The sequence below is a fragment of the Euleptes europaea genome, chromosome 2, assembly GCF_029931775.1.
Source record: "Euleptes europaea isolate rEulEur1 chromosome 2, rEulEur1.hap1, whole genome shotgun sequence".
Lineage (NCBI taxonomy): Eukaryota > Metazoa > Chordata > Lepidosauria > Squamata > Sphaerodactylidae > Euleptes > Euleptes europaea.
The window spans coordinates 64,074,328-64,097,716 of NC_079313.1; the positions used below are offsets into that span (position 1 = coordinate 64,074,328).

The 23,389-nt window shown below is 40.9% G+C and overlaps 1 protein-coding gene across 1 annotated transcript in view; it reads right to left on the minus strand.

Annotated features, from left to right (window-relative positions):
- Positions 1 to 1,391: 1,391 nt before the first annotated feature.
- ROR1 (receptor tyrosine kinase like orphan receptor 1) overlaps positions 1,392 to 23,389 on the minus strand; it is a 196,107-nt gene continuing 174,109 nt past the window's right edge. Inside the window, exons 5-9 of the mRNA XM_056845613.1 lie at positions 18,182 to 18,309; positions 17,394 to 17,711; positions 16,289 to 16,534; positions 5,070 to 5,281; positions 1,392 to 3,021 (exon numbers count right to left, since the gene is read on the minus strand). Of these exons, the coding sequence (XP_056701591.1) occupies positions 1,597 to 3,021; positions 5,070 to 5,281; positions 16,289 to 16,534; positions 17,394 to 17,711; positions 18,182 to 18,309 (2,329 nt within the window). The 3' untranslated portion in view covers positions 1,392 to 1,596. The remainder of the gene's footprint in view (positions 3,022 to 5,069; positions 5,282 to 16,288; positions 16,535 to 17,393; positions 17,712 to 18,181; positions 18,310 to 23,389) is intronic.

Genomic DNA, 23,389 nt, shown 5'->3' on the forward strand with positions numbered 1-23,389 from the left:
GACCAATGTTTTAATTGTTTTCTTTCGGTCTTTGTATGTATTTTAGTTCCTTGACCTGGACAACCTAGGCTAGCCTGATCTCGTCAGATCTCAGAAGCTAAGCAAGGTTGACCCTGGCAAGTATTTGTATGGGAGCCCTCTAAGGAATACCAGGGTCATGACACAGAGACAGGAAATGGCAAACTACCTCTGAATGTCTCTTGCCTTGAAAACCTCACAAGGGGTCAGCATAAGTCAGAAGTGACTTGATGGCAAAAAAAGTTATATTTTAGTTTTGTTTTTAATTGTTTTAATGATGTGTGGGTTTTTGGGAGGTGATAATGGTTTTAAAATGTGATTTCATTATGTATGTTTTAATGTGTTACCTGCCTTGGTGGTCCTTGTAAGGGCAAAAAGGTGGGATATAATTTTTGTAAAATAAAATAAATAAAAATAAACTGAGGCAGGAAAATGGCATGGGGAAAGAATTAAGCCCTCCCAATGGTCATTTATGCAGGGGAAATTTGTGTTTAGTTTGCTGCAGTTTTCTTTTCCGAATTCTCAAACATCATATGCATGAGGGACCCCCCCCCAATTCCAGGAGTATCTTGTGATTAATTAGGCATCCCCAGTGAATCACAGAGCTTCTGAGCCCCTCCCCCTGAAAACGGAGCCTTGTTGCACTTTACTTGGAGGGGGTGGGTCAGCTCTTAAAGGGACTGCGTGTGCTTTTGCTGGGTATTCCTCCCCACCTTTCTTCAACAGCTCCCTGCTGGGAGCTGCCTTCCAATCTTTGCAACCTTATTCAGTGTCTTCATGCACATTTCATGAAGGTTTAACTCCCTCTTTTGTGTGGGAGGGAGAAACCAAAATGGGTGTGGGGAGAGAAACCCGAAGTTAAGAGCTATGCATGGAAATAGGGGGATTTTGCGTTGTTCTTGCCTTGAAGCATTATTTAAATTTGTCCTAAAACAGGATCCTAGAACTGCAGAGGAAGAACGAGGCCAGAGCAAAGTCACGTCTGAAGGTTGGTAAAATCACAAATAATGCAAAAGAAGCCTTGAAGCAGTCCAGCAGGGACTGCGAACTAAATACCCCTGCATAAATGGCCAATGCCTCAGTCCTGATCCACATTACCCAACTCCTAATGTTGCTGCTGTATATTAACAAATCTTTCAGAGTCTCATCTTGTTTTACTGTAACTGTTCTGAGCACTTGGCCATCACACTTCATTCGTAACAATGAAAATATTAATACATATGTTTAGAATAATAAGGCTGCTGAGGCAAAAGCCACTTGATTAAAATTACTGTGATTAAATAAAAGGTGTCACAGACAAGTTTCTTCTTTAAAAAATCACATAAAGTCTTTACCCCTCACTTATTTAAAATTTTGCCCGACTACCTGTAAATTACATGTATAATGATGTCATTTTTTAAAAAAATCTGGTTGGCACCTCTTTATTATGTTAAGAACAAATAAACTTCACAGAAGATACTTATTGCAAATGTCTCTTTATACAACCAGAAGAATCTCCAATAAAATATTTGAATATAAATCTCCTCTACAATTTTCTAGTCCATATGGTAAAATGTTTTATTTACAAAGGCCTGACATTTACATCTCTGCTGAAATCACAGATTCGTTATGTCCATGAATATTGGAGTCTCCTAATAAAGATCCCTGTTTGGAGTCAATTTTGTAAGGTTTCTGAGTTTTGTTTCCAAACACGGTTATACTAATCCCGCTTGGATGATTTGGCATTGACACATGAGAGAGCAAAGGAATATTTGCATCCTGATTGGATCCTGAAGAGGGCAAACTAGTCACATGACCGGTGCTAGTTGATCCACTTGCACTGCTTGGTGAACGGCTCTTTGGTGGAGGACAGTGTTGAATTACCCTTGGTGGGCCTGCAGGCTGATAGTGAGCAGCTGGAAAAGCTGCATATCCAGGAGGAATAGGATACCCATTGATTGGAATAAAGCGCTGGTTTTGAGGCATTGGTGGGCCAATGAATCCTGCAATTTGGCCTTGTGGTATACCCTGTGCTGTGAACATGAAGTTAGGATACCTTGGGTTACTTAGGTTGCTAACTGGGCTTGCACTAAGAGAAGTTGTTTGAGTGGTAGCATTTCCACCAGAAGGAGTAGTGGAACTAGTATGACTCGATAGCCCTTCCCAAGATCGCAGCCTAGCATGGATATCTTTGAATCTTGGTCTCCGAGATGGCAGCTCATGCCAGCATTCTGTCATTAAGTTGTACATTCTGGGAGGGCAGTCTTCTGAACATGGTAAAAGTTGTCGTTTCCTTACCATTTCTATAACTTCTTGGTTGCTAAATCCATAATAGGGTTGGAGACCAAAGCTGAAAATCTCCCACAGCACAACACCAAAGGACCAGATATCTGAATCAGAAGAGAACTTGCCAAACAAAATTGCTTCGGGCGGCATCCAGCGAATGGGCAAGAGAGATTTGTTTTGCACTCTGTAATAATCTGAAGAGTATATTTCTCTTGACAATCCTAGATCAGAAATCTTTACACAGAGATGTTCCCCAATCAAAATATTGCGAGCAGCCAGATCCTTATGGACGAAAAAATGACTTGATAAGTATTCCATCCCTGCTGCAATCTGGACTGCTATGTGCAAGAAATCCCCATGATCCAGACTGGATTTTACAGTGCCATCTTCATCACTACTACATCCAACATCTGAATGTGGTGACCTCATAATAAGAAATTCATGGAGGTCCCCTTGGTTCATGTACTCAAAAAGCATGCAGACTGGTTGCTCCTGAGTCACAACACCGAGGAGACAAACAATGTTAGGGTGATGGAGCTCTGCCATCAAAGAGGCTTCCTGCTGAAACTCTGCCCACTGCTGTGGATTGCTGCAGTCCTTGAGAGTCTTGATTGCAACCAGCTGAGCATGGTCCATGCCTGGTAGATAAAGATGTCCCTTGTAGATTTTGCCAACGACACATTCACCCAACTCTTCCATAAAACGGACAGCAGAAAGAGGCAGTTCTTTAGCTTTGCTCTGTTAAAAAGAAGACAACAGATGTCAAAGGTCATTTTGGGCTCATCTCACACTGCCATAGGTCTGAAACTATAGGAAGCAATTGGATCAGAGTGCAACAGTGTTTCTCAAGAAGACTTCATAGTCTTCGCCTGCTCTATAAGGAAGTTGGATATGCCATCTCCAGTTTATATGTAGGATTTAAAAAATAACATTCTGATACACGTGAACTTTCTTGTTTTTGCAAGAAGTAGGTGACAACAGTAATTAAGTGGGAACTCAATGGCCAGGGCCTATAGGAAACCGAGTGACACCTTTCCTACTACTCTCTTGAGTTACAGATCACTGCAGTTCTGCCAAAACAGTATAGCAGAAAAGGGAGTGGGGGCGGAATCTGCTATGCATTATTATCATTTAAAAATGACACTCAGATCTGAATTCCAATTTTCTTGACCACTTACAAATTTTAGATAAAAACTGTGAATTAATGTATTGCAGAGGCCTTTAAACAAGCAGCCAGTTGACTGTGTAGTGATGGCAGGAAATTAGCTGTATTGTTGAGAAACAGATGGTTTATATTATACAAATCCTTTAGGCTAAAACTTGTTTAGGTCTGGCATATTGTAAATTATATTTTAGTAATGAAAGTGAAATGACCTCTGTCTAACCTCAGGCTGGGTTTGTCTGTTTCAGCCAACCTAGTGGAAAACTATGTTAAGAAAATGAAGTTATAGAGTTTTGGCAGGAAGGGGGTTCATTTTAAGTTAAGCAGTTATAAATCTGCTTAGTTTTTGTTTGACAAGTATTTGTCATATGGTGATGCACAAAATGCAAAGACGTGTAAAACACATATAAGGCATCATGCCTAAGTAAACCAAGAACAAAGGGAATCCAGCAGGGACACCCCAGCTCCATCAGTGACTTCTATTAGATAGGTGACGAGAGTGGATACAATTTATTACATTACATAAGGTACTTAAAGCTGCAATCCTAAGAGCGCTTTCTTGGGAGTAAGCCTCACTGACTAAAATTGAGCTGATATCTGAGTATACTTGCTTAGCTTGGTTCCCTAAGTCTCTTACATAAACCCAAGATTTTAGTCCCAGTGTTAACATTTTGCATGGAAACAATAAACATATATATCTAAACACAAGACAGTGCCACATTCGAAGAAGCTTTTCTATATTTTACATAAGGTCAACATTTGGTATTTGAGGAAAATCATAGCAAAATTATCTCTTATTTTAATATGTATTTATAAAAGTCAGTCAGCTACAGGCAACAATTAGGAAATGTATAAGTAAACAGTAAGCCTATATCCTCTCCGGGTTAACTCCTAGGGCACTGAGTGCGCCATTCTTCCCATCCCATCTCTTTTTGCTTATTCCCCGTCCCCAGTTGTCCTCAACTTTGCATGCACCATACAGAACAATGAACATTGCAAAGTCTTCATCAGGGTATTACTATGAGTGGGATCACCTTAAAAACATAATTTTATATATATATAGGTATTTTTTTCCTGCATACCTAGGGATTATTTCCAGTATGCAGAAATTCCCACCTGGTCTGTGGTAATCCCTGTTTTGCTTTTCTACTGTAAACACTCAGCATGACCCAAGATGAAATGGAGAGGAAGGATTTGGAACTGAAGCCCCTCCCCAGTCTTTCTCAAGCATTCTCTGAGCTCTCGGGCTTCGGTCGTGTAATTTGTCATCCCCCTTTCTGTCCTTTGACACTCAGTGACTCTCAACATTCCATCTCTTCTCAAGGGTTTATTTTTTTGCAGAGGTCTTCCTTTCTCTTTTGCTTAATTTACAAGGGTTGGTTTCCCCCCCCCACCTTTCTGGGGCATTCCCTGAATAAATAGACCTATTCCCACCCTGGTCTGCCAGTAATTTGGTTTTGCTGCCTTCATAACTGGCACAGAAACCAGCCATCTTAGCATTAGATACAGTGATGATGTAACAAAAGTGGAAGAGACCAAAGTGCTAAATATTCTTTTGAGATAAAAATAGTTTTCACATAAGTAATTAAGCATTTTATTCTCTGGAGCATTTGTTTGGTTGTACCTTTGGTTTGTATGCATTTAGCATAGACATCTCTACATTCTGCCCTCTGACATGCTTGGGCTGTCTTTGAACAGGTGGGGAGGAAGACTTCTGGTTGTTGCGACAAATACAGATGAAAAAAAAGAGCAAGGCAATAGCCAGAGGAATTGTAACACTTGGCACCAGAATATACAGGATTTCCATTTTATTCTTCTCCTTGGAGTCCTTCGTGTCTAATTCAGAAAAACAAAAAAGCATGAATGACTACAGTAATGGGCAGAAAAACATAAAATCATATACAAAAAACGAATCCTTGTAATATTTTTGTAAGCCACTTTAAACCATGAGGAAAGAAAGGCAGGGTATAAAAGTTTTAATGAATAAATAAATAAAGCCATGTTGAGCAAATTATGTTGAACCAGCTTTTATTTAAAGGCATTCACTTTTTTCTGTTCGTTTATTTTCTTGTCTGAATAAGTCATATTACAAGAGCTCTGTTTCAACTAGCTATCCCTGTTATTCCTCTGAATCCTGTTCACTTTGATCTTCCAGGTGAGGAACCAGGTCAGATCCTACCACCTTTCCACTGACATAAAAAGACCATTCCCTCATTTCCCCTTATCTCAGCAGCCTCTTTTGACTCCTGAAAAGGTATGCCAGGGTCTAAGCCAGTGGTTCTCAACCTTTTTTGAGTCGCGACCCCCTTTTACAATTGCCAAGTAACCTGCGACCCTGTGACATTTGCATACATTTGCATAAATGACATTTTCAATACGATAAAGAAAACACATTTGTTTTTTTGGCAGTCCAGGTTATCCATATATGTAATTACTTTAAATTTTAAAGTTTAAAACAAACAAGCAAACGGTACTACCATCTGTTGCGCAGCGGCTGTGACTGTGTGGCGTGGCAACCTTTCCTGGCATGGAGGAAAGAGTGCCTCTGAGCATGCACTGCGTTCCTTGTCCTCCCCTCTCTCCCCAAAAACTCTTCCAAGCAGGCCGGGGCTCTCGCGAGGAAACCCCCTCTCTTGTGACTGGGACACTGCTTGTGCACAGAACTGCAGTTATTCCTCAAAGCAGAGCTCCGTTTAATCACCTCACGACAGCGAAGGGCCAGGAAAGAGCCGAGGGCCGCTTATCCCGCTCAGACTTTTCGCGCCTTTTTCTCCCCTCCACCAGTCACCGCTCCTTCTGCGCCTCACCAAACCCACGTGCTCGAGGGGGAATATGATGTGGCACAAGAGCATAGGAATTCAGGACTTTTCGCGCCTTTTTCTCCCCTCCGCCAGTCACCCCTCCTTCTGCATCTCACCGAACCTGTGCGCTCAAGGGGAAAATCCCGAACTGCGCATGCACCTCGACTCTCTCCCCCTTGGCCTTGCCAGAGCGGAACTGATGACTCAAGGTAGAGCGGAACTGGTGACTCAGGGCAGAAAAGTGAAGCCGCACTACAGACGTGCGCACTTGGATTCCAGGCTGAAGCTCCCGCCCCACCCGAGTGCGGCTAAAAGTAAAAACAACGTGGCTGTAGCGGCCTCAAGGGGGACCGCCCTCTTTTCCTCCGAGACCTGAACTGGCCGAGCCAGGGAAGCTTCCTTGGCCTCCCACACATCCCGCCGCGTCATCCGCCCGGCGCAGGTGCGAACGCGCCCAGGGCTGGCCCGCCCGCCTCTCAGCTGAGCGGCGGGGCTACAGCTGGTGTGTAGCGGCATGCCGCCACATCTCTGCAGCCCGGCTCCTTCCGGCTGTCGGTCGGCCGGTTCCTCGCCTCTCTGCTTGGGGTCTTCCCTGCCCTTGCAGACGGATCAGGGTTACGGGGCGTCTGGGTTAGTCCTGGACAGCCCGGGATGGGGGATGTCCCAGGACAGTGGCGGCGACCCCCCAGAAAGCACTTTGTGACCCCCAAGGGTTCTCACAGGTTGAGAACCACTGGTCTAAGCAAACTTCATGGACAAGTAACCAAGCAGGATGTCACGACTGCAGCCAGGAAGGGAATTGGACAAGATTACCCCTCTTTTCTCTTGCGCCACCAGTGAGCTGATCAGATTCAGCACCCTGTTTGGGAAAAGCTTCTTAAAAAGTCAATATGATTGCATACAATGTATTAAATAACTACAGAGTATCAAGTGAATTTTGTGGAGCACTTCTTAAATGCCCTAAAAAAATTATCTTTATGAACACACACACACACACCATGTAAATGCTTAAGACTTTGTCAATGAGCAATGAAGGTTGATGATGATTATCTTTATTAGTGTTGGATTTCATGTACGGTATTTATAAAAGATCTGATACATGCCAGGGGCCTTGTAGGGTGTTCCAGCACTGAAGACTTGACAGTAGTTAAGAAATGAGGTAAGCTTGGCAAAAAGAAATCTCCACCCAAACTGACTGTGGCTGGCCGGCAATGGGAGACAAACAAGGATTTTGAAGCACTAAATGAAGGGCTAATTGAATTTTTCAAGCTGTATTCTGGCACAGCGGCACTTTTTGCAGCTCAAAACCTCCTTTCTAGGGGAAAAAAGTAAAGCCAGTTGTTTTCTTTGCAAAACGTGGGCTTCTATAAGCAACATCATACAAATGACCGCCACGTAGCCTATAGGATGGCTAGCTGCCTATGAATCCCTTCTGCACTAGTAAAATTTAGCTGAAGCTTTCTGACTGTATTGGGAAACAGCCAACAATTTCAGAAAGCCAGATAGGTATCTAATAACTTGGCCAAGCCAAATTAGATGGAATGTTATCTCTATCTTTTAGGTAAAAGCTGCATGTTAACACAGAGTATTTTAGAAGCCAGTATTATTTGGAACACTGTTGATTATGAGTCAGCACTGCCTTACTTATATGAGCCCCTTTTTTCTAAAATTCAGCTGTAGGCTTTTTCTGTTTTTTCTTTACTTCACTTTGCTGCTACAGAGCAAAAGAACAGCTTCGTTTTCTGAATCTAGTTTCATTCTTATGGCATCAATATGGCAGTCTTTTTTTGTTTTGTTTTTGCAGAAAAGTCACCTCTGACTTATGGCAACCCCTTGTGGGGGTTTCAAGGCAAGAGACATTCAGAGGTAGTTTGCCATTGCCTGCCTCTGTCCCACACCCGATATTCCTTGGAGGTCTCCCATCCAAATACCTGCCAGGGTCAACCCTGCTTAGCTTCTGAGATCTGACAGAATCAGGATACCTGCCCCCATATTTATGTTTGTTCGAATGCACGGCTTTCAATATATCTGACTTACAAATGCCAGTAATTTAATTAGCTTCATCTTCTTACTGAATTTTCGGAACAATGCATTATGTACCCATTTGAAACTCCATTGATTAATATTGTTATTGATAACATGAATTTTGAACATTCAAGGGACCTTACATACATTATCTTAGTAAGTGCTACAACGACTCCACGAGGTATGCCAGTATCAACTGGAAGCCTCTTGTCTCAGTCTTGCATATGAGGCTGCCTTACAATGCATCATATCGTCAAGCCAAATCCTGCCTTCTACAGCTCACAGCAGCTCTTCAAGGCACCAGCAGAGGCCTTGTTCCTGTGACAGGCAATTCTGAGTGAGGAACACCTCCAACTGAGGCAGAAAAGCAGAGGGCTCTTCTATTTCACCAAAGGAAGATAACATATTGGGGAGAGGGGAGGGAAAGAAATTCAAATTGTTTTTTTTATTTTAATGAATGGTTTATGGACCTTATGATAAGTGGTATATGAATCTAATAAATAATATGGTACTCACTCCACAGTTGGAGTAGGAGTTGGTTTTTATATGCCGACTTTTTCTACTACTTAAGGGAGAATCAATCCAGCTTACAATCACCTTCCCTTCCCCACAACAGACACCCTGTGAGGTAGGTGGGGGCTGAGAGAGCTCTAAGAGCAGTGACTAGCCCAAGGTCACCCAGCTGGCTTCATATGGAGGAGTGGGGAAAGCAACCCGGTTCACCAGATTAGCGTCCGCCGCTCATGTGGAGTGGGGAATCAAATCCGGTTCTCCAGATATAAGTCCACTGCTCCAAACCACTGCTCTTAACCACTACACCACACTAGGCTCTCACACACAGAGAGCCACATTCACTATTACCTCCAACTAAAAGAAACAGATGACTGCTGTACACCCTGCACCTTACCCCACCAAACACACACATACAGTAATAAATGAATATTAAATATATAACTATAACCTTTTAAATTACCAGAGTACCTCTGTCCATGTATGGTTGTCTCTCCCACCATGGTTGACCCTTAGCCAACCTTTGTGTATCTGGAGTAAGGAGAAGGATTTGCCTCTCAGCCTTCTTGCTCTTTCCTCAGCATGAAGGAGGCACAGCAGCTCAAGTGAGAGAGTGAGACTACCAAGGTGTCCATAGAGAGCAAGCTGGCTGTGGAGAAAGGGGAGAAACCACCAGCACCACACTGTTGTCTACTTCCTGTTTTCCCAAGTGGCTACTATGGTGATGGTGGTTTTATTCTCTCTTCCCCACCGCATACTTGCCCTTCTCCTAGTAGCTGCCTGTGTGCCAGGATGAGAGAGCAGAGGTTGTGGAGAAGGGTAGGGGTGGTTGAAGGCAATGGGCCCTTCCATCCTTGGCATGAGGCCAAGGTCTGAGCTCAGGAAGGCTTGCAGTTTGCCCTTCTTCCAGTGCCTGTGGTGGTGGCTGTATCAAATCACTTCCCAACCACAAGCCCTACTGGGCAATGGTGTTGCCCACTTTCCTATAACATAGGTTAGGTGCCACAGTGGTGAATGGTGCTTAGAAGAGTCACAGGCGGCATGTCAAAGAGTGACATGTGGCTCCTGAGCCACTGGGTATCACTCACATAATACAATATAACTGCCTTTCAATTCAGATTATGGCACCAGAAGAAGTTGGGAGCACCCTGAAGTGAAGTACATGGAATACTTCAAATCAAATGCTTGAGCAGGAGATAGAGAGCAAATGGAAGAAGCAATATTTTTATTACAACTATAGTAGAAACTCTGAGACTGCAGATGGGTTGCCAAATCAAGGAACTACTGAGAGTTCATGGAGATGCTGAACTATTTTAAAACCATCAATTTTATGAGTCAATCGATTACATTTTTGGGCAGACTACATGGTTCTCATCTTTCTCACTTTATCCTAGTAGAAAAGGGCAAGAGTCCAGTAGCACCTTAAAGACTAACAAAAATATTTTCTGATAGGGTATGAGCTTTCGTGAGCCACAGCTCACTTCTTCAGATACCCTTTTCTACTACTGCAGACAGACTAACACGGCTACCCACTGTGAATTCACTTTATCCTGTGAGGTATGTCAAGATGAGAGTGGGGTTGGGCTGCAATCAACAACTGAGTTTCATGACTGAGTGGGGATTTGATCCACATCACCCCAGTGCTTATCTGGCACTCTAACCATTATACCACACAGAGACTGTGTGAATATTTTGGCTTGAAGGGCAACTTTAGACTGACAGTGTAATGTCCATAGACAGTTCAAATTATCGTCTTTTTGCACTGGCATGCAACCAGTTGCTGTGTGCCATATTCAAGGACCACTGACTTTTGATGAAGTGGCTACGGTATTTATTTCACCAAGGAAGGAACAGGTTCTGTTGGAACCAGGACAAATAGATCTTTCACAGACAATATGTTGTAGAATTATGAGAGGGTGGCTACTCTAGGTGAAGCATGGGAGAGCAAGAATGAGGGGGAACTATCATGACTGCAATGGGAAAGACTCATAAATGTAGAGAACATGGGAAATCAAGAAGAAGAAATGAGGCAATTGGGGAAGTGGACACAGAAGCGGTAAATTGACAGAGAAAAAGCTTGCCCGGATGGTAAAAACCAAATTAAAATTAAAATCTTCAAAGAAAAGGAATTGAGAAAAAGTACCCAAAAAAGTGTGGGTAACATATGTGTCTCAGCAGACATCAGGAGACCCACGGGATAGTAAAAATTATAAAGTCCTGGAATGTGGAAAGAGTAGATTCCCAACAAAGAGTCTACATAGGGGAGAATCTCCATAGTTGCTCCAACTATGCAAAGAGGTTCTCTTGGAAAGCAAGCCTTATTCAACATATAAATAAACCCAAATAATTTCTCAGAATGTAGAAAAAGGCTTCGCTCGAAGCAGAAACCTATGGTGGCACATAGGAGAGAAGCTATATAAATGCTTGCAAAATAGAAAGAACATCAGTTAAACCACATATCTTCGTTAACAAGGAATACACTCTGGGGAGAAACTGCTTAAATGATCAGGATGTGGAAAGAGTCAGTCGAAGTAACAGCCTTAGATAGCATCAAAGATCCCCCAGAGGGATTCAGAAGCAACTGAACCAGTTGCATAAAACCTAGACTGAATCTGTCTCTACCTTACACAAGTGTTTTAAATCCTGGGCCCAGCAAAAGGAGAGGATGGAACTGGGAACAAAGCCAGCTGTATTTATTTATTCAGAAAATTTCTATGTCCCCTCTTTAGACTTGCTTGAGGTGGCTTCCAACAATAAAATAAAACCAAGCATGCAATAAAAACAAATAATAGCAAAAACATAAAAAATCCAAATCAATAAAAATACCAGTAAAAACCACCACTGAAAGCAAGCTAAGGCACAGACCAGTCTAAAATGATATTGATAAAACATTCCTCCGGCTAGGAGTAGCGCATAAAGAGCTAAAAGAGATGGGACTCCTTGATTAAAAAGTCTGAGTAAAGAGAAATGTTCTGGCACCAGGGAAGCCTCAAGGGAGCGGTTATTCCAAAGGTTAGTTGCCACTTCTGAGAAAGCCTTGTCTCTGGATACGATCTACCTTACCTCTTCAGGCGAGGCTAACAGAGTTTGAGAAGAGTCTGGAGAGCTGGAGAATATGAAAGGAGGCAGTCTTTCAAGTAACCAGGCCAAAGCCATTTAGAGCCTTATATGTAAAAGCCAATACTTTGACTAGTGCCCAAAAGCAGGCTGACAAACGATGCAGATCTTTCAACACAAGGGAGATATGATCAATGTATCCAGTCCCTGACAATGAACCTGGCTGCATTCTGGACCAACTGAAGTTTCCAGACAGTTTTCAAAGGCAGCCCCACATACAGCACATTACAGTAACCTATCTTTGATATGATCAGAGCATAGAGCACCATGGCCCTTTTTGAGGATGGGCCACAGCTGGTGTATCAGCCAAAGTTATATAACACCTGGACTGAACTTCTGTCCCTCCCTTCAACAGATACTTTAAAGCCTAGCATGGCCAGATGCATAAGCCTTTGATGTGAGCCAAAGGTCTCTGGCCCCTTGGATTTTAGCTTATGACTTGCAGCCTGTGGCCCTATGTGAAATGGGTTAGCAGAACCAGCATCAGTCCATGATGTGAGATTGCACTGTCATATGTCCATCGTCCAGAGATTTTTCAAGGCAAAAAAGAGAACTCTTGTTGCGTAACATCTTGCCACCTATACACCCTCTCAGATCTGTTCCCCCCTTCTTCCTGTCTGCAGGCATAAAAGGTTGGGTTTGGCCAGAAACATAAGCCCTGAGGCCTCATGGCCTTTGGCTCTTAGCCTGTGCCTTCAAATACATATCTGAAGGACCAGCCCTCGGCTTAAATATATTGTTGTTTTCTTTATTTTTTCTATTGTGTTTTTTTCTATTGTTCTATTGTTGTAAGCTGCTTTAGGTCCCTTCAGGGACATAAAGTGGGATATAAATTGTAAGCCACTTTGAGTCCCTACTGAGGGAGAAAAACAGGGTAGAAATAGATTTTTAAAAATGGGATGCAAAGTCTACTTACAAAAGGGATCATGTGGAAATCAATATGCTGAAGGCAATATTCTGAAAAAAGCACCAGTGTTTAGGTGGGAGGTATATGAAATCCCTCCACCCCAAACCTGGGAAGATGTTTGTTCACTCTATACAGGTAACCAAGTACTGGTCCAACATAAGCCTTGTCAAAAGAGGTGAGTGGGAATTTGAACATGAGACTGAGACACCTGACCTGCGAAGGGAGACAATTAGGAAGAGAAGATGTCAGTGAGACCACATGCAGCAAGGTGATGAAAGAGACAAGAGAGCAGAGCGGCACCACAACTGCTTGATGGCTCATTAGGGATAAGAAAGGGTGCAGACCTTTGAATCCTTTTGGCAGCAAAAACTGTAACACATTTCCCCTCCTTTCTACAGACAAAGCAGATGAGGGGAGGGGGTCTAGAGCAAAGCTCAAGGAAGCAGTTTAGGAATCTTTTAAAAGCTTTATGGAATGGTACTTTGTGGCCATATATTATATTCTACTTTCATTCTGCCTTGTCATGTTGAGTTTACCATCATCCTTAAAGAGTCTTTTGAGTGCCCTGATATATTGAGAATATACTCTTTGACAGTTGTGGTGATTTCATTTAGTGGACCCATTATACCTCAAAACAGTGATTTTTTTTAAAAAAATGTAGGGTATGTTATACTATTGTCTATAAAAATGTAGACTACAGCACATAGATTTGTTGATTTACCTGGCATAAATTGCCAGATGACACAGAGGTATTTACCTGCTATAAAAGGCATTTACCTGCTATAAACTAGAAACCACATATATAAACACATTAGACAGTATTTAATCTACATCTTTCTCCTTCCTTTGTCACTCTGTCCTGTTTCTTATGTTCCTTCAGATTTGCATCTTTCATTTTGCTTTATTTACATATTTATCCGATTCTTCCTCCAAGAAGCGCAGGTGGCATGCATTTTTCTGCCATTTTTATCCTCACAGCAACTCTGCTTGGTTGAAAGATGGTGACTGGCCAAGATTAATGCCTGAGTAGAGATCAAAAGCTGGCCTAAGTCCAACATTTTCTTCTTTACACCACACTGGTTCAGTGTGCTACATTCATCAAAATGTGGCAGGCAGGAACTACATGCGATTAGGGTAGGGCTCTACTTGGTGCTCCAAAATAAGGAACACAGTGTGAGATGGTTATAAATTATGTAATATGTGTCTCAGAAAATTAACAATGGTTTTATTAGAATATAGTATTCTTGTGTATATTAAATTAACATTGGTTTTTGCAGTCATTGTGCACCTCTTCTTTTCAATGAGCTTTCTATCCATCCCGTATAAGGAACAGGTAGCTTAGTGTACACCACTACCCTTGATAGGAATGATGTCTTTTCATGATTATGATTGTCCATCTCCTAGGGAGCAGAAGTAGGTGGAAGGGAGCAATGGCAATATTAACAACAACTGTTATGATGATTCCAAAATACAAAGTCCACAGAGTTACAATCTAAAATGACATATTTCTCCTATGTGCTTCTGAAGTCTTCACCAAGGCTTAGTTTTATTTACTTTTTAACTTCAAACCTGCTGGTTCCAATAAACCAGAATTCTTCCCTGCAATATTCGCAGGCTTTATGCCATTATCTCAGAAGAGTTGAGATACTGTTCCTGTTCCACATTTCCCACATTTTCAATTTGTTTTATCACTGCATCTTCCAGGAAAAAACGCACCCAATGATATTACTACAGCCAGCTTTCAATGTTAGTCTGAAAACTGCAAGCAAGCCTTGGGGCTAATTCCACATCTTCAATTAGGTGGAATTACCAGTTCTTGAAGGCTGCAGCTGACACCACAAACCCTTGTTAGTCTCAAATGGATCCTAATGAAGCCAGTTTTCCAGTTCAGCACGCATCAATGCTCACCATCCCATACTTTGGTAAATTAGGACTACAGCCCTACAAACGGAATATTAATATTGATACTTAAAGCAGCACTGCCTGTACATTTTTCAAAATGTCAATTAATGAAGACATTAATTTAAATCATCTGCAGTTTAAAGTACTAATATTTATGCAGTTTTCTGAACCAGATAATAGATAGGCCTGTTCTGCATCTTAATTTTGTACAGCTGCCTTAAAAGAACATAAAAGATGATATACACATCTACATCAGAGAGTTGATGGGAAGTTGGCATTAGGATGTAGAAATGACTGCAGCAGAGTGGCCAAACTGTGGTTGTGAGACACACAAGCCAATTTTAATTCAGCTCATGGGTAACTGGAGTAGCAAATAGAATTAAACCAAGTTTAAAGCACAAACACACACGAAAACACAAACAGGGAAGCTTCCTTGGGTATGTGCAGGGCTGTGCCAATTAGTGTTTGTTGCGGCCTCTCACAGCTGATAGAGCGTGATAGAGATCCTTAAAGCTTTCCCCAAACAGAGGAATTATAAATGCTGTTGGGCACACAGAAAATGTCACGATCTAATGCTTTCTGAAGGGACAGGACAGGCTAGAAATTTAAAATGCCCAGATATCCGAATAGTTAGATGGTGGACTGACTCCATCATCTTTTTTGTTTATTCATTATTTCTATCCTGTCCTCCTTCCAAAGAGGATAGTAAATGCTTATCCCCTCCCCCATTGTATCTTGACAACCATGGAGAGGGTTACACTGAGAGACAGAGACTGGCCCAAGATAACATAGACTCATGGCTGATGTGGAATTTGAAACCACAGCTTCTCAGTCCTAGTTGTACATTCTAACCCTTACATACCAGTTTTTGTTAAAGAACGATGAACTCTAACATGCCTCTACCATTCAGATTTCCATGTTATTCATCCCCAACAAGTCTTGCAACATACTTCTGCTTATCTGAGTGCTGTTCATGTATGTCCATCCAGCGCTTTCATCTATGTTGTGAGGCTAAACCCCTAACCCCTTGGCAATGGGGCAACTAGAGTCCTACTCATCCTGACAGCTATTTTGAGAGTTCCCACCTCCAAGTCTTTTCATTAGATTCTCCTTCAACTGGAAGCTGGCTCCAAAAAAGAATCCCTGCACTCTCCATTATCTTTCTGCTAAAGGAGACCTATTTACCTCATAAGCTGCCTCTGTTTTGTTTCAAGTGGGCACACTAAGAACTTGCCTGTGGCTCTTTTTCAATATAGTCCAGTGCACTCCTGTTAAATTCAGACAAAATTTCTAGTATGACTCCTTGGAATAGTTTATATTGCTCTTTCAAATTACCTACAATAATGGTAGGCAAGTTCCATAAATATGAAATGCTGAAGGATTGTCTTGTTGGGAGATTTTCCATTTTCTTAGATACTATTACTTGTTCTCTCGGTGCTATATGGATACTGTTTAACTGCTCTCCTCTCAAATAAAACAAAGCTTATTTATTTTACAGAAACATGAACTACAAGAAAACACCATAAACCAATTCTTCTAATTTCCATTCAAAAATGGTAAATTGGAGAATTCAGTATTTACCACAGGCTTGGATGTCACAAAGTTCTGATTTAAAGTTCTCATCTAGAGTGAAGCACCATGGAGCTTCTTTCTGATTTCCTGGATTTCGACAGTAGGAATGGCCCCCGTTTAATTCAGGGTATCTGATAGCGGTGAATGTATGCGTGTGCGGATACTGAGAATTCCACGGCTGGCACTGCCGCCCAGATTTTGTGACGCTCGCAGTCCCTCGGTAGTCTATCCCTGTGCTGTTATAACATTTGTGATCTGTAAAAGAACAAAGAAAGCAACAGTTCACTTTTGGCGAATCAGACAGCTATCGTGCCCATTGGTGGCTGATCAGCATAAGAGCATGAAATGCATCTTCACTGAGTCAGGTTATGTTTCTGCTGGCCTGTATCCGGAAATCTAATTCAGTTCCCCAAGTTACTGAAGTTATAATGCTTGGCTGGCTATTCATCCATACTCTTGAGAAGATTTAATGGTTAGGTTTTTGTAATAGAAATGCTTATTCCAAGTATTTTTCGCATAAAAACTGCCCTGGAAACCTGAAATGAATCCATTAGTTTGGCATGAAAATACAAAGAAACCGTGAGACTCAACTGTTATTGGAAATACAATCACGTAGTATCACATTCACTCTAATCAGTCTGTGATCTAACAAATGAACCCTACTCAGTGACTGGAATTAGGTCTACTAATATAGCATGCAAACATTGCACAGCAACCTTTGCCCTTGTAAGGAGTCTTTACTTATACCATTAATACAGTTTATTTCAATAGAATGGCTAATGGGCATTTTAATAGACAAGGGCTGTGGCACCAAAAGTCAAGTGATCTAAAGAGCAGTACAAATAAGATTTGCTAGTTTACTTTTTTTAAAAGATCTTATTCTAAATAAATTAATGTCAACTCAAATCTATGCAAAATGGGGGACACACTGAAAAAAATGGGTTCTGCAATGCCTAGCTAGGTTTTTCATTAGACTAATAATCTGACCAAGCTAGATTTTGAATTGCAAAAGCATATCACTGTGTCTTTCGGTTCAGATTGAAGGATATTAGCAAAAAACGTTTGATGGAAGGATGTTTCCTATGAAAGGATCAAGTTTAAAATGGTCACTTACTCTTATTTATTGGATCTGCCATAGGGATACCAATGCGGATACAGTTTACAGCCTCAGGGCTATCAGGCTGTGGAAGATCTTCACAATTAGGCAGCTTTAGGCGCATCAGAATCATAGGGTTGGATCTGGCAAAGATGTACTCAGTTTGGCAAAGTACGTTTTCCAGAATTTCACATTCATCACGGCACAGATCCCGAGGCTTGGCAACCGAGGAAGTCTCATCACAATATGGGAAAGCATAATGGCACAGTGAAGGAATTGCAAACTGGGAACATTTGTCAGATAAATGACTGGAGGTTCCAATCATCGTGAAGGCAGCTGTAATTTAGACATATCAGGAGTTTAGACAATATGCTATATATGGTCACATTCAATACCATAACAATAATTTACCACTTCTAAAAGCCCATACAATTGCAGCAAATGTTCTTGGGAAGAACTTTTAAAAAACTATCTTTAATTCTTTCTGCTGTTTTCCTGCTGTTTTTCTGCTGTTTTTGTATGTAATACACACACAGAGAGTAGAAAAATGAATAGAACAATATAAAATATGCCAAAAACACCCTTTTCATTATATCATTTTTTAGTTTTGTAAAATCATCCACATTGCTCTCTCTTTTAAATAGATATACCCTGTTAAACTGATGTGGTTTTGAACATATCGGAGCAAATTTCACTGTACCTTAAGCACATTAAGGAGTGACTAATTTTGTTACATTGAAGATTATGGCAAGCAGTCAAGAATAAAGGCAACTGAATTGAATACCGAAGATGAAATGTTTACCTACCAGTAATCTTATTTTCTATTTCACCCTGCATATTCAGAGACTCCATATAAATTGTTCGGTTTCCAATAAATCTTGCACATGCAATTCCTCTGTATGGCTGGCAAAACCCATCCTCTTCATACTCATCACTAAAATCATCGATACAAAATGGTACCCATAAAAATAAATTCAGACTTTGCAATCATGATCACCACCACCACTCTTTGAATTGATAAACAAAGACACAGTATTAGTCTTAACTACAAGTGAAATCACTAGGAATTCTGTTTAGTGAGCACAGTAGATTACTTTGAACTGTTGTATGTAAACCCAACTGACCTAGAAAAAAGGAACTGTACAGTGCATCATTGGATTCATTCAAGCCAGTGAGATGTTTTCACCAGTTCCTAAGCTAGTGTTTACCCTTCTCCCATTTTTACGGTAATTCCATTAAAAAAAAAAACTGGACATATTTTATGTTTTAAAGAAACTGGACAAATTGTGTATGTCCTTTGTTAATAACACCATTATTTCCAGAGTGACCAGTATGTATACATAATTCCTTTTTTACTTGAAAAACTCAAGGCAAATATTATAAATGTTAACAATATAGCTAACCATATAACTAAGACATAATATCTTTATTACATATGAATATCTATAATAATCAGGTTGACTTATATGTATGATATCAGTATGGCATAATGAATGAATGAAACAAATAAATGGTTGCTATGATCATTTAAATGTCTTTGTGAATATCTTTTTCTTCTTCAGTTGAATTTTAGTTAGTTTTGATATTTTGGCAATTTTTCATATCTTAATTAACCATTCCTTCAAAACTGGAGGATTAGTCTGATGCAGTTTTTTTGTGATCAGAATTTTATCAGCAGTCAATAAATTCCAGCAGGTAGCATTTAAAGTTGTCTTTTGCCCACAGACAGGTACTGTTGTGCACAGAAGGCAGTGGGCAATTTTCACAGATTCTCATATCCAACTGCAATCCCCCACATTCTGTATTCTTCATTAGCAACATTTCAGGGGATGCAGTGGGAAAGGGGAGGCAGGAGATATCCATTCCATGAGCACAGTATATCCACTCCTTAAACTCATGATCCTTTGGGCCCAACCCCAGACCATCTCATACTATTTTGCTTGTATAGGTCCCTGTAAAAATCCAGGCAAAATTGTCAATGGAATATACTACTTGTTCAACTGAATAGATAAATCAAAGATGCTTTCATGTCCATAAAATGCTGTTGATCCAGGCAGTGCAACCATACTGTTGTAAGCATCTAGGATCTAGCAGAAGGTCTTGGACTTCATAGCCTCAATTTTACTAGGTATATAAACAATCCCACTGTCTCTCCAGGAATTATTTCTCCATCTAAACCAGATAGACTGTTTCTAATCAGAAGAATGTATCCCATGATATCCACAAGTCAACCAGTGTAGAATATACCATCTTCCCTAACTTTTGTGTGGAAATAAGTTCCCTTGATTCAATATGATGACAAAGTAGAAATGAATTATATTTTCTTAGTTGGATATTTTATGTAGAGATAGGTCATTTAATTTTATATAGTCAAACATACCAAAGTATATGCATTAGTACAATATAATTTATTTTCCTATTCTGAAATTCTTCCTTGTACTCTTGTAAAGTCTTCCAACTCTAATGTGGAATGAAACATAAAAGCTTTTGCTTGGCAATCATGTTTAATGCAAATGGGAAAATAATATTCTGTCATGTTTTCCAAAGAGTATAAAATACCTACTTGTGTCCAACTTGAAATTGGGTATTTGCTTGCTCTATTTCATGATTTAAAAGTTCAAAATTTGGAGCTTATATTTCAGTGTGCAGAGACAGAAAGAGTACATGTGTGTGTGTGTGTGCGCGTGTGTGTGAGAGAGAAAGAGTGACAGACTAGAGACAAAGCTAAAGACACACAGAGAAAGACAGAACACATGCCAGAAAGCCAAAATAATTAGTCCAGATACTGTTTCTGTAAAATGGAAAGGACACATATATATGTAACAGATGGTATAATTTCAAAAATTTAGGTTCTCCCTCTATACAAAGTGAGATTATTGTATCATTTGCACAGAATTAAGGCATCTGAATGGATACAATACAGGTACATAATACAGACTTTCAGGGTACACCCAGACCTTCAGGGTGCAAATATCTAGCTTCTGAATTCATGGTTACCACCAAATCTAGAGATACAATGCAGCGTAGTTCGGGTTGCCAGGCACCTCTTTGCCACTGGTGGGAGGTTTTTGGGGCGGAGCCTGAGGAGGGCGGGGTTTAGGGAGGGGAGGGACTTCAATGCCATAGACTCCAACTGCCAAAGCGGCCATTTTCTCCATCTGAACTGATCTCTCTCGGCTGGAGATCAGTTGTAATAGCAGGAGATCTCCAGCTAGTACCTGGAGGTTGGCAACCCTAAGTGTAGTGGTTGGATTAGGATCAGGTGACCTGGGTTCAAATCTCCCCTTTCCATACTGGGTGCTGTTGTGTCAGTTATTCTCTTTCAGCTTAACCTACTTCACGGGTTTATTGTGCTCTTTGGAGGAAGTTTAGTACCAAAATGCATTAAATAAATAAATGAATAAAATCATACACCCAGGAAACCTTCTAAAGACACAGTTCCACAAGGATTCCCTTTGTTATTAGCATCAATAATAAGTGCCTCCCTGTTCTATTGCAAAGTACGGTGAAGGCAATTCCTCACAAATGATCTGAAGCAAACAGCAAAAAAAGAATAAAGAACAGCTACAATAATGTGATGTTTATTAAGCACGTGACATTAGCAACTTGTGAAAATGGTGTTTCTTCAGTGAATTTTCCATATTTCTGAGAAAGGCCATTTTACTATTATACTTAGCCAGAAGAGCCACCTGCAAGTAAATGTTTTGACAACTGCGACTTGCCACTGCAATCCAAAAGATTTTACTTTAGCAGAATTCTACAGACTCTAATAGGATTACTTCAGCACAAGTATTTGAATACTGGAATCTGCTTATGATAACAAGGTCAGGTAGCAAGATAAGATTATATATTTATTTAAAATATTTATATCCAACACTTTGTAGAATAAGCCCAAGGGGACTACCATAAAACAACAAAATATTACATCATTGGTATTTATAACAGCAACCAGAAGAACAATCAAAATATTTCATGCATCTGAGTAACTTCCAGAACAGTGCTAGACAAAAATTCAGGCACTAGTTTGCCACAGTGAGTCGAAATTTCTTTGTGGCACTTAGTATTTTCAACTATGATTTTAGAGAAGTGTTTCTTGACAACGGGAAAAAGCACTTATCTCATGAGAATATGTTCTGTTGTATGACAGAAAAGCAAATGTGCACGAGATCTTGTCATTGCTTATTTATATGTAAACTTTAATTCACACCATCCAATGGTGGGGGAATGAATTCCTTTCTTAACCAGTTGCTTTTTATACTGGCTCCAATATTTTGTTAAGTAGAGTTTTTTAAAGCAATAATGAAACAGAGGAAAATTTGGTGAGAAGAAATTAGGTTAGGTTTAGAGCAGGGGTCCTAAACCTTTTTGAGCCTGTGGGCACATTTGGAATTCTGACACGGCATGGTGGGTGCAGCACCAAAATGGCTGCTGCAGAAGGCGGAGGCAGCCACAAAATGATTGCCACAGCTTAACTTCAGTAACACAGTGTAGTGTGGTTGCAGATGCTGCCAAAGCAATTAAAAAAAAATCTGCACAGCCATCAAATCTCCTATAGACAATCAGAAGCCCTGCTGGGCAAAAGCCCTACCTAGCCCCACCCACTTTCAAAAAACACTTGGTGGGTGTTAGAAAAGGTGTTGGCGGGTGCCATGGTGCCCACGGGCAATTCGTTGGGGATTCCTGGGTTATCTGCCCAAGGCTTTTGCTACAAAGGTAAAGGCCCCCTGTGCAAGCACCGGGTCATTCCTGACCCTTGGGGTGACGTCACATCCCGACCTTTACGAGGCAGACTTTGTTTACGGGGTGGTTTGCCAGTGCCTTCCCCAGTCATCTTCCCTTTACCCCCAGCAAGCTGGGTCCTCATTTTACCGACCTCGGAAGGATGGAAGGCTGAGTCAACCTTGAGCTGGCTACCTAAAACCAACTTTTTTTATGAACCAACTTCTGTTGGGATCGAACTCAGGTCGTGAGCAGAGCTTGGACTGCAGTACTGGAGCTTACCACTCTGCGCCACGGGGCTCCTTTTGCTATAGACTTCATGAAACTACAAGAAACTGTGAAAAGAGGTTAAAATTAGGATTTTTGATAGCAGTAATTAGAAAATGTGGTCATTAAAATTCAGAACCCTGAAGGCTGAAAAGTGAGTTTCAGTGCAGAGTTATGCCCTTCTAAGTCCACTGAGGTCAATCAGCTCAGAAGGGTGCAACCCTGCTTACAATGGCAGTGTCTGGCTCCTAAATATTTGGGCTGGCTCCTAGATCCAATTTGTCAAGGCCTGTTCTACAATATATTACTTCTTGTAACAATCTTCTGCTAAAAGAAGAGCGGATTGTGTAAAACACCACTGGTAAAAACTGCGGCACAATAGATTAAACACTGTTTGCGAACCAAATAAAAACACCTTGGTTGTGCCACTGATTTCATCACCTGTGCTCCATGGCAATTACTGGATATTTTCATGGTCATCATTAGCAAGTTTTGACACATATAATTCACGCCAGGAAGACTGCACAGAAAAATTCAATTCTGACAGCAAAGGCCATGGCATGTTTTAGCATTTTTAAGGGGGTACAATCTAACCCCAAAGAGATGAAACACAATGGCTCTAGGACAATTCCCAGCCACACAGCAAGATGTTGACATGTGTGCAGTAAATCTGCACACTATCAACGAGCCACCTACTCTCCAGTTGCTGTGCTGCCAGTAATTTTGACTGAATATGTCCAGTACTGGGGATGAGCATGGGCCAAATCTAACCCTTTAAAAAGCCTTAAGTATTGGCAGATTCAAAATAACCTTAAGTATTAACAGACTTTTCAACTGGCACCTCAGTGCTTTGTAAATGATATAGGAAAGGATGCTTTGGGTCCTCACTAGGGAGAAAAACAGGGCATAAATATCTAAATAAATAAATAATCACTCCCTTCTTAGAAACGAAGGTCTGCAATTATGAGAGGCGAGACTATGACAGCTGCTCGTGTTTTGAAGGCAGAGCAACAGGGCTGGAGCTTGTT